Raw genomic sequence first — 18,798 nt, 5'->3', positions numbered from 1 at the left:
GCAGGCTCCCTCCTCACTGGTAGCACACTGGAATCTGGTTTTGTGCCCATACTGAGTTACCAATGACTACTGTGGCTGTGCAAAGTTCCTTGAAAATTGTAGCCACTCCATTTTCCAGTTGTTTATGGTGCTCTGCAGCTCTAGGTAATCCAGGGTCCCAGAGAGGTAAGTATGTTTGTAGCGGTGCACCCTGTAACCATTAAAGATACGCCAGTGGTCATCCCTTAAACATTAACAAGCAATCAGTCAATCGATTATTGTGTAGAATACTATTAAACATAGTTGGAGTAGCAACCTAGTAAACACAAGAGTGGTTGGGGAATGACCACAATTTATTAAAATGTCTGAAATGCAGTTTAAACTTACAGGTGGCAAGCATTTTGGGTGCAACTTGGAAAACTATGCAGTATTTGCCCTCTATGCAAAAATGTGCTGCAAGTTATGCCCAGTAGCAAATTCTGCACCTGGGAAAATGTTGTGACTACCACTAACTCCATAAAAATTCATAACATTACATTTAATACAGTACTAAATTATTTTTGGATGACTACAATGAAGACAAATTGAAACAATGTCAGAGGGCAAAATAACTAAACAAATTTTTATAACAATGTTTTTTTTACAAATAATAAAGGTATTATAGGGTTTTTTCCAAAATCTACAAAAAATTAGACAAACTTTAAGATTAAGTTAAAAGCAAAATAATACATTTTGGAAGGAATTTACATTCTCATACTAAACATCTCAAATTTATTCTAGCTCCAATGGAAAATCGGTAACATGGGCACAAAACGAGAAGACCAGTAGGGGCCACCATCTTTGGCAACGCCTTTCTGTCCATGTCAAGAAAAAGGATAGTACAAATCAAACAGCCGTTATAAAGCCCTTCTCTAAAAGCAGTTCAGAGAACAGATACATCAGCACTTCCTTCCCAGACTCCAGTGCCAAAATGCTGTATGATGTTTCTGAGGCAGAGGAACATTATCCAGTACAGTACCGACCACAGACTCCTTCTCCAATCAGCACTGTAAGCCAGAGAGCTGCAACAGTAACCCGGACAGATGATGACATCCCTTCCTTTCATTCAGACACCGCCCAACGAAGTGGCTCTTCTCAAGGTTCTTTGATGGACCAGATCAGTAATGTTGTGACCAGATTCACCGCCAACATCAGTGAGCTAAATTCCATGATGCTGTCAGCCAACACACAAGGAACCATGGTGCCCACCCCTCTATGTTCTTCCTACCTGATTCCAAGGGAGATCCAACTTCCAACAGCTATGACCACCTTTGCAGAGATCCAGCCAGCCCCTGCTATTGAATTTAACGGTGGGTCACTTTCTGCCAGAAAGTCGTCTTCTGACAGCGTCAAAAATAGCACTTCAGAAGCACCAGTAGTAAAGCAAGATGTGGAGGAGTTAGTGGCTTTAACGCCTCCTTCTCCTTTTAGAGACTCCACTGACTCAGACAGCACCTCCCCTAGCTCCCCAGTATCTGAATCAGCTCTATGTACCCCATCATCTCCTAAATATGACAACCTGATCTTGAGAGACTACTCTCAAAGCTCCTCATCATTGTGAATGTAACATAATCTAGGTGGATATCAACTGTTGACAGTATGTAAACATGATTTGGGGGAGGGTGTCACAGATGTTGGTAGCGCAGATGTAAACCACCCCCAGGTTGGCAGGTGATGCGTGGCAAATACTTGTTGATGGCAGCATCAGACGTAAAGGTCCACTTTCCCAGACAGTGCAGTCGTTTATAGTGGCCTTAAAATATGGTCCTTTTAAAAACACTGCTTAAACTTGAGGCCTGTTAAGGAGTCGAATATAAGTTTAGGAGTCTATTCTATGTGCTCTGAGTTAATATAAAGGGGGCTACTTTGAGAAATATTGTGAACAGAGTGGATTGTAATCAGCTGTAAAATATATTGTCTTGTTTTGCTTTTGATTCTCTTCCCAGAAGTGAACCTTGATCTTTTATCAAGATTAGAAGACCAAACATGAATGTACATTTTCTAAGAACTCAAAAATCTGGGACCAAAATGGCAGGCATTTTTCTATGAAGAAACTATAACACAAAATATCACAACAACTACAAAAAAGTATCAAAATCTGATACACAACATGCATAGCTGACTCTCTGCAGTAAGTGACTGTATTACATAGGGCACAACATGCAACGTTGTCTATGAATTTTTTTTGTTTTTGTATTTCTTTGTCATTCGGTAACTTTTAATCCATTAAACCATGGGACTGAAATTTACTAGCAATGAAATATATCGTCTATTTCACCGTGTTGCCGACAACTAAAGTAGCAAAAAATATTTTTTTGGAGTACTGTTTTGTAATTACCCTTATTAAGGGCAAGTTGTTTTGGTGAATATAATATTTATAGCAGAATTGTTTAATTACAGTGTTACTGCATCCCTATGTGTCGAATGCTTTTTTTTTTCTAAATGATTTTTTATGACAAAAATTATTTGTGTTTCATTGCTTTTTGCATGTTAAAAAAAAAACTAAAAAATAAAACAAAAACAAACTCAGTGCTACTTAAATAAATATAAAGTACTGATACTGTAGTAGTATAGAATTTAATAAACGGTGTCAAAGCCTTGAATAAGTAAATTTAGCGTTACCAGAAAGCCATGATTTTATGTGGCTTGGCTGTTTGTATATTATTTTAACCATGAACTGTGACTGAATTGGGTTTTCAAAGCAATACAGAATAAGGACTACATTTTAAGTAAATCACTTTTTTTGTCCTTAATATCTGAAAAAAATACAAATAGTATGATTGGCGATCATTCATTGAAAGTTTTTTATTTTCTTTGTATAAAGAAACAGTGGAATTATGCTAGAATGTCAAAGTGAATCAATGAATGAATTACACTATATGAAAAATAAACATATATAATTCCTGACAAAGATATTAATTTATGACCGCTATCCTCAGGTGCCAAATATACAAATTAAAAGGATAGTGTTTTAAAGATTTAAATGCAAGTGATGCCTATTGACAATGGAACCAGCCTTACGAGAATGTAGCCTTACAAGCCAGAAAAAGTGTTATAAAAATGTTATCCTTGAACATATATATATATATATATATATATATATATTTTAATATATATATATATATATATATATATATATATATATATATATATATATAAAATCTGTAAAGGATTACGTGAATAATTAAAGCTATAAGCACATTAATTCCCTGAATTACACTGTGGATGTGTTATCTACACACAAAGTGAAGACCATTTTGTTGGCAGAACCAATATAAATTAGAATGAAAACTTTCTTCAGTGATGTCATCAGCTCCTACTAAATTTATATTGTAAAGTCTGATAAAATATTTGTTTTGCCCACAGAATGTCTACCTTCACTGTATGTGTATAGAGATGGATGGTACGTTTAATAAATATGATTACTGTGAATTTATATTTTCTCATACATTCCAAGAGTATAATCTATAAATGCAGCAGATGTATTGTATATAACTGTAAACTCTCCAATTGTACTGTATTGTCTGTCAATGTCATTATTTGTATAAAAGAGTTATCATTTTCATAAAAAATATTTTAGCAGTAGGTTTTAACCTCTGAAATTGCAAAAAGTAAATGAGAAATTCAACGGGAAAAAAAGTATTTGTTTTATATTTTTAAGATATTAGAAAACATTGATTATTCATTATTTATTTATTGAAGTGTCAGCTTGAGAAATAGTTTATTCAGGTAGGAAAGAATTTTTGCAGCCATTAGTACAGTTTTAAGTAGGATGACAAACTTCCAGGAAAATAGCAATAATTATTATTAGAAAAACAAACTTTTATAATAAAATCAGTATTAAAACTTAAAAATTGGCAACATGAACATATTGGATTTGTCAAGTTTGCAATTATAATCATGCAGTAGGACATTTTGTTTAAAGCAAATAGCATTTGAGATAAATTCATTATATTAGGCGTGCACTTTTATTTGGCAATAGATGGAATATGGAGTTTAACCATTTTAAAATCAATTTAAAGGGCATTAGTTATGAGAACCACAAATGCTTATAGATCTATGAATCTTGTGTAGCTCCAAAGCATCATCCCTTGTATTATAATTTGTTTAAAAACAAAGATTTTAACATAATGGAAATAGTTTTATATTCTGGTTCTGTCAGATTATTTTTAGCAGATATTTTCTTTTATGTTAAAATTCATAAAAAAAAAAGGTTGGGTTTGATTATGAGGCATGGAAGACTTATACTCCCCCATACGCTAAGACTAGAAGAAAAGCAAAATCCATTAGAAACACTTAAAAAAAAATATTTTATTTTAAAAAATAGTACAATTTCTGCAATCCACCATATTCACTGGAAGAGAGAAAACATTTATATATTTGATACTTTGATTGAGTTCTTTTACTGTATGTTCAATCATTTAATTTACATGGTCATGTTGATGATCTTAATATAAATTTAATACAGGAATTAATGTTTAGAATTTTTTTTGAGAGAAATTGGAAATAGCTTCAATGAATATGCAGCCTTTCTCCACCGTCAATCCTATACAAGAGTGTTTAAATCTAAAAGTGTGATGTCTCATTAACTTTAACATCTTTGGAACTATATAATTACAAAGGAAAAGGCAAAAAAATGTTCAAAAAGTTACAAATATCATAAATTCATGATTTTTTTCAGTTCCTGTTTATATTTTTCCATTATTTTGAACCCTGGACACAAATTAATATTATTTGTAGGCTAATAAAGAGTGATAAAAAAATAGAGTTTAAAAAAAAAAATGCCAATAACATACAAATATTATTAATAATTACATTTTTGTTTTATAAAACCCTTGCAATAATTAGTAATTTTTCCCTATTAATGCAATGTAGAATCTATAAAAGCCATGTAGCCTTCATTGATTGATTCACATTATATAAGTACATTATCATATTGGTGCTACTGATTTCAGTTTGAAATAGCGATCTTATGTTTGATGCAGGCATTGGTATAACAATACATTTGAGAAGCACAAATTTGCAACCATTTATGTGAACTTTATTATTGGAACATTGCACTGGCAACGAGGACCATTTAACACTTCCCAGGTGTCTTGAGCCATGTGTGGGTCTCATCTCACACAATCTAACTGTGTACAAACTGGAGGGAAACAACACAATAAATCACCCTGTCTGGGAACTAACCAAAGCAATGGATGTCACCAATGCATAGGGAGTCTATAGATAATTAATGTTCTGGCTCTTGCAGGCTCCCCAGCTCAGCTAGTAATATGTACCATTTTGCACAGGGTAATAGTGGGGGAAGCTGGGCTTTTTGTGGACAAGATTGGAGTGGATAGAGGGGCATAACTTTCTTGCTAGGGGCTGGCAGAATAATTTCAGTCTGAGGGAAGAGTACTTAGCACTGGCATATGAACATTGACCCATCATTAAAAAGGGATTTAACTGTAGGTATATAACACATGCTCAAAAAAGGTAAATGCCTGGTTTTGCTTGAGAACGGTGGTTTAAGTGGCTGAAGTGGCACCGTGCTAATGAGATTTAGTGGTGTCCTTATGTTCAACCCTTTAACTAGGGTGTGGTGTGGTAAAGTCTAAACTCTGCTTACTTATACCTATAAATCTAGGTCTGCTTGTCCACCTTATTTTTATATCTTGGTGGGGGTGCTATCTTTTAACAACCAGTATTAAACATGAGAAGAGGAAAGGAAAAAGGAGTTGCAGGGTTCGACGCACACCTTTAATAAGATTAAAAAAAATGTATTTCATTAAAGATTCATTAAAAAGTCCTTGTTTGTCCTTTATTCGATAAAACTCAGGGACATGAGACTTAAGATTAGATAAGGTGAAATAAGGGGTTAAAATCACATACATTTATGACAGAAAACATGCATTGTGTGTTTAATTTAGTTGGGAAAAGTGTGCAAACAATAGTGTTTAAAATATATGTTATGCCGTTATATGTGTTTGTATTGTGTCTAGGAGGAATAGGTGCTGGTTTTATTTTTTCCAAGTTTCTAGCTAAATTGCTAGTGTATATTTCTGTTCTTGCACAGAGCCCAGACTATTCTCCCTTGGGGATGTTTTGCATCTATCGTATTTTTTTTCTTTATTGTCCTTTAATTGGGATACATTTGTTGCAATTTCAGATATTATGTAAAGATTCTCACTTAGCAGGGATCAGACAAGGGTACAGGATGTTGTGTATTGCAACTGAATCACAAGAGTCTGCAGTTATAATGGGCTTAAACTTAATTTCATTTAGAAAATAGCCAATAACTTTATTGGTATCTCTCTCCTTTGTCCCTTGGTGAGAGTTCCTGCCTGTACCAGCAGTTAACTCTTTAGGGTCCCTGTTTACATCCCCCGACACGTGTTTCACCTATCTAAGAGGCTTTATCAAGGCCTTGATAAAGCCTCTTAGAAAGGTGAAACATGTGTCGGACCCTACAGAGATAAGCCTAATGCTGAAAAATGAACAAAATAAATAGTAAATGAATGTTTTTAATGTGCGGGGGATGTAAACAGGGACCCTAAAGAGTTAATGAAGAATAGTCTGGGCTCTGTGCAAGAACAGAAATATACACTAGCAATTTAGCTAGAAACTTTGAATAAATTAAACCAGCACCTATTCCTCCTAGACACAATACAAACACATATAACGGCATAACATAGGCTCTATATTTTAAACACTATTGTTTGCACACTTTTCCCAACTAAATTAAACACACAATGTATGTTTTCTGTCATAAATGTATGTGATTTTAACCTTATTTCACCTTATCTAATATCAAGTCTCATGTCCCTGAGTTTCATTGAATAAAGGACAAACAAAAGGGACTTTTTAATGAATCTTTAATGAAATTCAAGGTGTGCATCTTACCCTGCAACTGCTTTTTACTCTCCTCTTCTCAACCCTTTAAATACCAAAGGAACTTGTCAAAATAGGTGTGAAAATTAAACTTTTTATTAAACCTTTTAAGTGCCAACTTTGCTGTGAGAGATCCTCAAAATATCCACTAAAAATGTCGTCATCGCTCACAGTGACTTTTTATTTTTTGGTGTAATACTAAACTAAAATTCAATCAATTGACTTGGCTGTTTTTTAATTTATTTATACTAAAAGAACTGTCGCTGTGAGCGATGCTGGCATTTTTAGCGGATATTTTGAGGATTGTTTACAGCAACATTGGCACTCAAAGGTTAAAAAGTAGCAAGATAAAAAAATAAACTTTATTCATTTAATCAAAATAAAACCATATTTAATTTCATTATGATGATAATTATTATTATTTTATTATTACATATATTTTTATAAACATCATTTTAAAATAATGGAACAGAATAGTAATATCAGTTCTGGTGGGTGCTACCTTGTGGCAGTCGGCGTGCAAAACACTTGAAATGACGCAATAGAGGAGCAGTTTTTGCCTTTTATTATAGAGGATTTGAAAATTTTCTGCAGCAAAAATCCTGTGTTAAAATTAAAAGATAAATACACTTACCTACATAGAAATTAACTAAATTTACTTCTTATCTCTCTCTCTCTCTCTCTCTCTCTCTCTCTCTCTCTCTCTCTCTCTCTCTCTCTGATTTACCTATCTGTCCCTGATATTTTTCTCCATTTATTTCTCCTGTACCTTGTCAATCACCAATATTGGTTCTACTGGTTCCGGTCGATAGAGCTGTAGTGTCTAGAAACACAGTCAAAGAGGTCAACACCAAAAGGTCCACAAGCAATACAGATGGAGCCACGCTGCTCATGGCTCTTTGTGCGTCGCAGCATGCCCATCTCAGAATGGGACGCGCATGTGTATGTGATGATCGCGTGCCCCAATCGCAGTAATGGGGGCGTCTCTGTGCACTCCCGTGGCGCACCTAAGTGCTGGGTCTAATAGTCGCCCCCCTGCAGTGCACATTCATGACGAGAGCCGCCTGGATGAGCGTGGCTCCATCTGTAGGTCAACATGGTCAAAAGGTCGACATGAAAAAGGTTGTCTTTTTTTGGGACATATTCATACTTTGTCATCCATGTGGACTACAATTGAGAAGCAATGTGAGGGTACGCATTACACTAACTGGAGGTCCATGTGGACTGTGGAAAACTCATGTCAACATTTTCCTGTGTAGACCCTTTTCACATTGACCTTTTGACCATGTCATCCTTTGACCATGCATGGCGACTTTTTGGTGTCGACCTGTTGACTAGCTAGAAACTGTCTAATAATCCACAACTGGTTCTACATGGCTCCTGGACACCCATAGAATCAAGGCTATCTAAAATCAAAATACTGTTGCAGTTGTGCCGATGTTTGTTGCATAATGTGCACCAGGCTGATCATCTGCTGTCCCAAAACACCAAAATCCGACTCAAGGGGCACATGATCCCCTGGCTCTCCACTGTGAAGTAAGCTTGGCAAAATGAGTGAAAAATAAGAAAAAAAATTTTTATGCCAACCATGATGCGCATGGAATATTATTCTTTGGGTCTACAGTATAGCAAAATTGGCAAGTGTCAATGTATGTGTATGGTGCTTTGTTTAGCAAGGGTATGGACAGTAAATTTCATAGTTACAACCATGTGTTACATATTCAATGGTTATTCTAACCCTGGGGTGGCCAAACCTGTCCTCAAGATCTACCAACAGTTCATGCATTCCAGACAACCTGTGGATCTATAGTAGGAATGAATGCAGCAGGTTTGAAAATATGACAGTTAGTAATGACTACAGCTGTGCACCAGCTAGGTGGTCTGGGAAATATGACAGTTAGTAATGACTACAGCTGTGCAACAGCTAGGTGATCTGGGAATGTGACAGTTAGTAATGACTACAGCTGTGCACCAGCTAGGTGGTCTGGGAAATATGACAGTTAGTAATGACTACAGCTGTGCACCAGTTAGGTAATTTGGAAATATGTGGACAGTTGGTAGATCTTGAGGACCTGGTTTGGCCACCCCTGTTCTAACCCTTCCCTGTCCCCATCTTAACTCCACATGTTAAATCTCACCCTGCGCCAAGCCGTAATCCCATACACTACATGTGCACAAGAAAATGTCTTACACAAATCTAAATACCATTTTGCATACAGTATATACCAAGAGAGCTTCACCTGATTCCCCAAATTGTATTAATGCAAGTCATCCATACAGAATGTAATTTGTTCCAATTGGAGGATCAACAAAAATGTTTTCTGGACATTACACTGTTCTCTTGAGAAGGTTTAATACACCATTATTTTGTTATTATACAGTAGCTTAACTGCTACTCGTATTTTGCAATGTATAAGAGTAGCATATAGCGTGTACAGAGAAAGACAAATGATAAGTAATATAGACCATGCATTGCAGATCATCTCAAAGCACAAAACAGTATAAATTGTCATTTGTAGCACCATACAGTGGTATTTGCAACTAGAGCAAGGGGTATAGAGTAGAGAGGTATAGAGCGTCGGTCGCGAACGAACTGGATCTTTTGAACGGATCCCATCCAAGAACGAGTGATCCGCCGAGCCCAAAAAGGTGATCCGTTTCAGTTTTCAGTTTCATTTTCCATTGCAATGCATTTTCCTGATCTCAGTGCTGCCACCTGTGGCAGCTGAGATGTACTACCTCTGGAGACTGAGTACAGTGCTTTGACTACAAGTGATAGAAAGATTAGCTGCTGCTGCCAGGGATGGCCATCGGTGCAGACGCCATTGATGGTTGCCATCGATGGCGATTCTGCACCCAGCCATCGATCATGTATATTCTCCTTTTTTGCTAAAAGTGAACCGAGGCCCTGTCTAAAAGATGCGTATCTTTCCACAGAGAGATCCGCCGGATCCCCGCTCAGCTTAAAGATCCGTTTTGCCCATCTCTAGCCGAAGGTTAAATCCTAAGTATGGATTGTTTATTGTTTATCAGGACAGTGCAAAAATAAGATTTTTTTTTTCATAGCTGGATAGTTTAAATTAGATAAAGTGGCGGTGAGTGCGGTTATTTTGGGGTATTAGCCACACACAACCTTCCGCAAATTGATTTAAGCAAGGGAGGCTCCAGAAAAGGGACTGCAGCACAGTTCAAAATTCAAATAGGGGAGGCAAACCAACTTACATTCCAAACTGCCGCATTCCCACCTCTGGAGCTGACACTGGATTTAAGTGTCAGACCAGCTCTGGTCTGTCCTGTTATTTGAATGGGACTCACACTTCTTGACTCTCTTTAACCAATGTAAAATCTTCAACCATTCTGTATTCCCTCACTTTCATGATTAATAATATCAAATATCAAAATATAATGTGGTAGGAGATGTCAAATTAACAATTTAACACTTTGTAGCTCTTCAGATTTTTCGGACTCACAGCAAACCATTATCTGGTTTTTGGAGGTTTCTGCTAGAAACAGAGACTAGGAGGGTATTCAGTGTGGGATTCTGACTGTCGGAATGTCCAACCCGGAATACCGGGTCGTTTTCGCCCAGCTTAACAGTATAACATCTCACGGAATTCAATGTTATGCCTGTCCACTGTCGAAAAGGGACCGTGTCGGCGAAAATGGCCTTGGTTTATCGAGATCTGTATGTGAATTCGACAATCCAAGGCCATTTTCGACAAAACAGATCTAATTGGATTTAAGTTGGATCAATTTTGTCGAATTCTGACTTTAATGCTGTTAGAAATTACAGCATTGAATAAGTGGCCAACGCAATTTCCCCTATTGGAAATAGCAGCGGGTATTGAATATCAATATGTTTCGCCATGCACAACCAGTATACAGTACAGTAGTTCACATATGAGCTCCACTGTGTTTTTGTAGGATAAATCTTTCTAACGAATTTATCTTCTGTTAGGCTAAGATTGGCTCACTCAGAGGTTCGTTATAAATTGCATTCATATAAATTACTAATTTAAAATTTCAATTATTAATATGACATTTTCGTTTATCATTGTTGATTGGTTGTTAGTTATCTATGAAGCCAGTGGATAGTCTAATGCAGTTATTCAAGCATGCCAATGCATGTACTTACTAAATAAAATTTAGCGAAATACAATCCATTTTTTTCTGATACTTATGTTGCCAACAAAAAAATTGACAAATATGGGAATAGCAATCTCCCGAATCATCTCTTAATGCTCCGGACTGTACTAAAAAATTTGGATACATGGGTAGATCGGTTTTGTGGTACGGAATTGTTACAACTCAATAAAAAATTGATAATTCCATCATTTGATCCACCAAATAACCAATACAAAAATATTTTAGTGTTAAAAAATGGCAATGGTTAAATTAGCACTACAGAGAAGGGCATTTGTGTAGAATACAAGATTACACATTTTATCAATGATACAGCTGTGATTTTAATTGTCGCACCACTCACTGTTGATAAAAATAAAATAGCTCCGTGTACAATTTAATCCGGTAAATATGCCTGCCTGAAAAGTGTTGCTTAGCTTATAGTATTAATATTTCGTGTGTCTACCTATTGATCAATTACATATCAGTTTTCCAAATTTCTGACATGCTCATAAATAATACTGTGGAACAATGACAAAGATAAAAAATTATATATAAACTAATGGAGTGCTGTATATAAGGTGTCTGTGTGAAGTGCAAGTGAATAAATAACCTACCGAACATGAGCATATATAAACTATAGTATATCATGTAAGACATCATAAATTCTTGGAACCCGGGTGAAATAATGATTAAGAGTCCCTTGTATGTGTCTAGATTCATTGTGCCAATACTACAAACATTTTTTTGTGGGCTAAAAGTGCTTGTAATTTATTTGCGAACAAATACTGTGTGAATAAGAAAAAAAAAAGATTTATAAAAAATTGTGAATAATGGTTCTCTTTCATTTTGCTGCTGCTTATGACATAAAATAGAGAATGTATTGTTTTATTTGGATGTTTAATGATGATGATGATAATGTTTTCATAAGATGTACAAATTGCTTTATTTAGCTTTGTATCTGTAAAAAAATTGTAATTTATTTTGAAAGAAAAAAAAGATAAAATTTAAATCCGATGCCTGTTTTTTTCCAGTTTATTTTATGTTAAAATTGTGTTTATGGTGTCAGGTACTTTTTTGGACATTATTAAAAATATGTGATAAAATGAAGGCTTTTATTACTCATTTGAAAAAAAATTGTTTGATAAAGCTGGTACAATAGGAGGATGTTGGTGCAATAAACCACCTTGAGGGATTTAAATGATGGTACAATAAAGTGCAAATTGTTGTTATTGAAGTATTTGCTACCTTCTAGCAAAAAAATATCATTTAAATATACATTATAAAAAAATATGTATATATTTTTTGTTTATTATATTTTACAGCCACACTGTGAAAATATTGCGGTCTTAAGGGTTTATTTACTAAGATGGGAGTTCTATTAAAGATGGAATGTTGCATCCAATCATATTTTATCCATAATCTTCTAGAAATACGAAGTAGATTCTGATTGGTTGCCCATAGCTACATCCAATCTACAACAGAACTACCATCTTAGTAAATAAACCCCTTAGTGTACAGATTACATTTTCTGATTGCTGGTTATTTCAAATTTTCTAATTTTTCTGTGCTCCTCTATCGGGTGAAAGGGACATTTATTGATATTATTGGGAGGCACTTCATGACCTTAGCCAAGATTTATTCTCTCTCTTGTGATATATCTCTTACAGGGCTGGCAAAACCGGTCCTCGAGGTCTACCAACAGGTCACGTTTTCCAGACCACCTTGCTGCTGCACAGGTGTAGTCATTACTAACTCACATTTTCAAACATATGCTGCATTCATTCCCAACTGACATAATCTACAGATCGGCAGGTATTATGGAAAACATAGACTAATAAATTTGAGGTACCCCTCACCTATCACATACATGAGAACTTGGCAAAAACCATTACTGTTAGTTGCCCGTTGTCATTGCTTCGGCAGTTTACTGCAAAGTAGAAAGATATTGCAGCGAAGCAGATTACCTTAATTTCTTTTCAATATTTTGAAGGCCATCACCAAGTATTGAATATTAGGTGGGTCTAACAAATAGCTATAGAGAGCCAAGCCTGCTGCCTTATAGTGGCGGCGCTTGTGAACACAAATAGTCCGGGGATGTCTTAACATGTTCTGAAAGCATTTGTACTGATGTCATTGCCTCTTCTAAAAGAAATAAATGACGTTTACTGTCCAGTTCTGACTCTCCTCCTCTATCTCACACATCGGAAATGCTTCTTGGGTTTGCTGTATAAACTATTTTCAGAAATATGGTAGGTCTCATTTAATAATGATCTTCCTGCCGGTGAACCTTTGGTGTGTACAGTCTCCGTGTACATCTGAAGTGTTTTCTATCTTTGTGTGGCCAATTGCTGGCACACCTTCCCACAACCTTGGAGTTTATTGACGTATTGTCTGTAGTAAGTTTTCTAAGAAGGGTGCTCCTTAATGATTTATGTATTTGTTCTGGGCGGTAGAGTATGAGGTGTGTGGATTTAAGAAAGTTACTTCCCTTTGCTCCTTGGTACGAAGGACAATCTGACTCTTAGATATCTTGCTGGTATTTCTGCAAAATGGCACCTGAAGCATAGCCAGCACTGGTATCCATAACTGGTCTAGCAACAAAGGAACAATGAAACTGATCAACCTTTTTGAAATATTCACTCTTAACTAGCTGATGCCATGGGACGGAATACATACAGATGACCGGTGAACAAGATACCGGCGGGCAGAATACTGACACCAGCATCCCGATAGGGTGAATACTAACAGGTGTCCAGTCAGAATACTAACCTTCCCACTAAACCCCCCAACCCAAAACCCTCCTTTCCTGCAGCCTAATCCTAACCCCCTCCCAGTTTGTACCTAACCTGAACAATCCTACCCCTATACCCCCCTATACCCCTTTCTAAGTGCCTAAACCAACACCCACCCCCCAACCCTATGTCGCCTACTAGTGCCTAAATATAATTTGCAGACCACAGTCTGGCTAAGTCTTATAATTCCATTCCAAAGTCACGGGGCTTTATTAAACTAGTTGTAGATGACAAAGCTTTAAATAAATTCACTTAAAAAAGGGTTTGGTGAAGATTTTACAGACTCGCAACATCTCATAAAACTAAATATTGTCTGTACCAAGACATAATGAACACCTTTCATGTGAGGAAGACAGCCAAAAATCCCTGGTGGTGGAGAAGTCAGATGTACAGTGCCATTGGGTGGTCAAAGTGTCTGGCCCCTCCACGTCTCCGATCTATCTGCATAGGTAATGAGAGCTCCAATAAGGGCTTACATACATATTACACATGCTCATTTTCAAGCTATAAAATACATTCTTGTTATTGCCAACAATACTGTGCTTTACTCTAAGGCATTGGTTCCCAAAGTGGGCTTGGAAGAGCGCTTCCAGGGTTGCCACGAGTTGGTGGTCCAGGACCAAATCAAATTATGTATGGTCCACGTGATAGACAAAACCCATGTTGGCAGCTGCGAATCATAAAATTGTGGACAAACAGAATTGCAACCCTGTCTACCATCACATAACGGAACCTAATTATGACATACTGTATGAGTAATTTTTCTTTTTGTAAAATTGCTCAAATAAAAAAAAACTTTTGTCCTTGAGCTGCTGTGAAAAGCTATGCTGATACTCCAAGGGCACCGTGATTCAACTTTATCTCCCTCCATGAATCAACTTTATCTCCCTTTAATCAGTAGAGGCTAGATAGTACAACTGATCAAACTTTTCAGCAGGCTACGATGAGTTAATGATTAGCAGATGGTTGGTTGCTTGACTTTGGTCCAATCTATTGGCTAGGAGAGCTGTTCATTTACATTGAGGCACGTACAGTGCTTCTCTACCTTATGCTTGCCAAATCTTTGGAGAAACCTCTCAAACTTAATATAGCAGAACTTATCCATTCCATTCAGTAAAACCCCTTTCACACCAGAAAATGCAGAGACTTACCCGGGAATACAGTCCAGGGCTCAATCAGGGACATTCCCGGGTTGGCCCCTTTCACACCAGCCTAGTTCCTTCTTTTTTGGTGTGAGGGGGCATCGGGTGACGGGGTACAGGCAGCAGGGCTTGTAGCGCTATTTGCCAGGCAGCAGGGTGGGAGAATTTGAAAACATTTTGAAAAGACTGGCCGGACACTGATTGGCTGAGAGCGTCCAGCCAGTCTTTTCAAATCCAGCAGCACTTCCCGCCCAGCAACTAGAACTACAAGCACCCAGCTGCCGCTGCCCAGATCCCTACAGTCTGGACCCCGGGCCCTGCCACCCGCTGCCCAAACCCCGCCACCCACTACCCGGACCCCGCTGCCCAGATCGGACCCTGTAAGCCAGCCGGGATGCCTAGCTGGGTTGAATTCCGGGTAAATTTTCCCGTCAATTTGGGAACCTTGCACATCAGTGGTAGTCGCGGGTTGTTCCTGGAGCCAACCCGGGAATTCAGGCTGATGTGAAAGGGGTATAACATTTGTACAGTGTTTGTGTTCTAGCTTTAAAACAATCTTCCTTTATTCCTGGTTTCCTGAATGTTGCTTGTGGCTTGGACCCAACTACGGTGCTGTTTGAGTCCAGCTTTTATCCCTGACTTTGGGCAACATTCCATCTTCAATAGAACACCCATCTTTGTAACTTTACCCCATTGTCTCTAGCTGCCACTCTAGGACATTTCATTTATTAAAAAAAATAAAATTATTTATTTATATTGATTCTCGATCTACGATTTAGACCAAAAAAACAAGCAAAGGAAATTAAAAGATTGAAATGCAATTGAGAAGTTATTACGGAATTAAAATTTGGATCGGTATTAATCTTGTAATTGGACTTATTATATTTAATCCCCCCCCCCCAGCCATAATTATCCTCCTTTTTATCTTTGCCAACTTCTAATCAGGAATAACTGTCCTTTTGTACATCAACTGCGTGTAACTTTTTATCCACTTTTTATCCACTTTTTTTTTTACATGAAAAATCTGTATATTCCACCAAGGAACTACACGATTCCTTCTAGATGTATTTAGATGATAATATTTCCTGAAGTCACTATTACAAGAGTTTTAAGTTGCCGTTAGAGGTGTTATAATCTTCATTATTAAATATTATCTCATACCTCCCAACAGTCCCGAAAACCGCGGGAATGTCCCTGTTTTCAGGGACATTCCTGCGTCCCTCCCGCGGCCGGCAGTGTCCCGCGGCGAGGGGGGCTGTTGGGAGCCCCCCCTGTTGGCTGGTGAACAGCGGGGAATAAACGTCTATTCCCGCAGCCAGGGGGCTGGGGGCATGGCTAGAGGCTCACAGAGCCTCTGGGTCATGCCCCCATAGCATCAAAACGGGAGCGTGGCCTCGCGAGAGAGCCACGCGTATAGGCCACACCCCGAAATTAGGCCACGCCCCCGAAATTTTCCAACGCGCCTACAGCGTCCAGTGCCCTGTCCCTCCTCCGGCTCCCAAGAAGTTGGGAGGTATGTTATCTATCGCATAATAGTTAATAAATAGGATCTCGAAATTTGCCCACCCAATCCCACTATTCCTGCTTAACCCTCAGTATACATCGCCCTGTTGGTATTGGCCTCATAAACTCTCCCATATCTTTATTCCTATTTTATGGACATCTATTTGAGATTTGTTTCTTATCTGAAGTGTATAATAGTTATTACTGATCCATTCTAGGTACTGTATATTAAGATTATTTTCAGTACTGGTTGTCTATACATCGTGCATAGCGATATCCCGGCATGGCCGAGATGCTCTGAGATGAGTAAAGTACTGTATATTTATTTAAATTGTATCTTATTTGCAACACTGTAAAAAGCCGTCTGACAGTTTACCAGAGATGTCAGGACGTGACTTTAACTGCACAGGAATTAGTTTTAAAACATGTACAAAGTTGCACATAAAAGGCAACAGAACTTGGCATGAGAGAAAGATGCGGTTGCTTCATTTGAACCGCTTTTACACAGATTTAGATACATATGGATGACCAGCAGTTGGGATGCTTGCAGTCAGAATACCGACACCAGCATTTTGATGGAAGGAATCCCAACAGAGTTCAGGTAAGTATACTTCTCTTCCCCGTGGCCCACCTTACCCTTCCTCCCAGCAACATAGCCCTAACATTCCCGCCAGTGCCATATCCAGGTTAAGGGGGGACGCAGGGCATACTGTAACCCAAGCCCCCTATTACCAGGTGCCCCTCAGCTGTAACATCACTAGCTGTCCCTCTTATGCAGCAGCAGAAAAAGGCATTCGGAATGGGAGCAGGACAGTATGGAGTGCAGGCAGAGAAAAAAGTATAAGGTTTCAAGAGCTTGAACTGTAATGGGTCATGTAGGGAGATATGCATATTCTAATATAACCCACCACCACTTTCACCACCTTCCACTGGGGCTCCCATGTCTTAAGTTCCCTGGGCACCCCCAAGGCTAGTGCCTTACACTAACCACCAGCTTAAACCTAACCCCTCACCCCACAGCCTAATGCTCTTGGCATACTTGCATTCGGGATGCTGGCAATCGAGGTGAGATTCCAGTGCCAGCATCCTAATCGATGTTGGCATTCCATCGGGATGCCAGCGTTGGTATTGTGGCTGCTGGCATGCCTTCAGTGCTATCTAGCAAAATAGTTTTGTCATTCCCAGTTGTTTTATTTATGCAAAAAAACACAAGAAAATCTAAGCGTTATCCGACAGACAAATATAATTATGAATTTAGCATAATCACAGTAATAAATGACACTGCTGGTGCATAATAAAATCATATGTCATGTTGTTAAACAAACAAACAATAGAATCCCTGGGTCACTTACAGCCCTCTACCCACTAAGCTCTATAGGTACATGAAAGCTGATGTGCCCATTGCTGCTGAATGATTGGGCGAGGGTGTACTAATTGCGGGTGTGGTATGGCGGTCCAACAGGGTGGATCCCGATGGTCAGTATCCCGACTGATGGTGCTCTGACAGAGGGGCAAGCACAAAGAAGCCCCTTGCGGGCTCACTGCGCTCGGCACGCTGCGGGCTCGGTGGCTCACTTTGCTTGCCACAATTGAAATTCTCCCTCTATGGGGGTCGTGGACAGTGTTCCCTCGAAGCTGTGTGCACGTGCGCGCGCACACAACTTGATGAGCGTGCGCACAGACATTACAACAGAGCGCACAAAGCAGCAGTGGTCCCTTTTTGCAGTTGTGGACTCAATGTGTGTTTCACCCATTAACTACTAATCGTGTGCTGTGTTTTGAATGTTTAAATGTTTAATATCATTTTAAAGTAAAGTTAACACAAATGCTGAACGTCATTTTCCAGTTATATATAAGGGACGCACAAAATTTTTAATTTCCTTCCAAAGTTGCACAGCCAAAATCCTTTGCCGCACACAGCCTTCGTAAAATTAGAGGGAACATTGGTCGTGGACCTCCACAAGGGAGAATATCCCCTGTAAGTTGGGATCCCCCCTGGGATTCCGACATCGGGATGCTGACCATCGGGATCCCCCATGTCAGCCAGTCATCCGGCACCCCTAATTAGCTGGGCCCATGTCTGATGGAGGAACCCAGTGGGGCCCCCATTACCTAGCAGCAGCAGCTCTTCTCGACCCAATACATGTTGCTGTGTGATGGGCTGCTGTGTGGCCCGGGAGGTTCTTAAAGTACCTGGGCCCAACCAGGCTCTCTACTGCCCTGGATATGCCTGTTTCTCTGCCTGCACTGCACTCTGCCCTGCTTGCATTCTAGCTGCCTCCTTCTTCCTTCTGCTGCTGCACAAATGGGAGAGCCAGCATTATTAGTATGCTCAGGCAAGAGGG

General features: G+C 38.6%; 1 protein-coding gene across 8 annotated transcripts in view; it reads left to right on the top strand.

Annotated features, from left to right (window-relative positions):
* Positions 1-4,645, top strand: part of GRM5 (glutamate metabotropic receptor 5) — a 220,741-nt gene extending 216,096 nt beyond the window's left edge. For 6 of the 8 annotated variants that reach the window (XM_083170163.1, XM_083170162.1, XM_083170168.1 and 3 more), the window contains one exon: positions 760-4,645. In XM_083170163.1, the coding sequence (XP_083026289.1) occupies positions 760-1,579 (820 nt within the window). In that variant the 3' untranslated portion in view covers positions 1,580-4,645. The remainder of the gene's footprint in view (positions 1-759) is intronic. The other 2 variants (XM_083170169.1, XM_083170170.1) reach the window with 2 other exon arrangements.
* The last annotated feature ends 14,153 nt before the right edge of the window (positions 4,646-18,798 follow it).

The sequence above is a fragment of the Crinia signifera genome, chromosome 2 (assembly GCF_055691185.1).
Source record: "Crinia signifera chromosome 2, ASM5569118v1, whole genome shotgun sequence".
In the NCBI taxonomy this organism is placed as follows: domain Eukaryota; kingdom Metazoa; phylum Chordata; class Amphibia; order Anura; family Myobatrachidae; genus Crinia; species Crinia signifera.
Note: the sequence above shows the minus strand (reverse complement) of the source record. Positions and strands in the feature narration are given on the sequence as shown.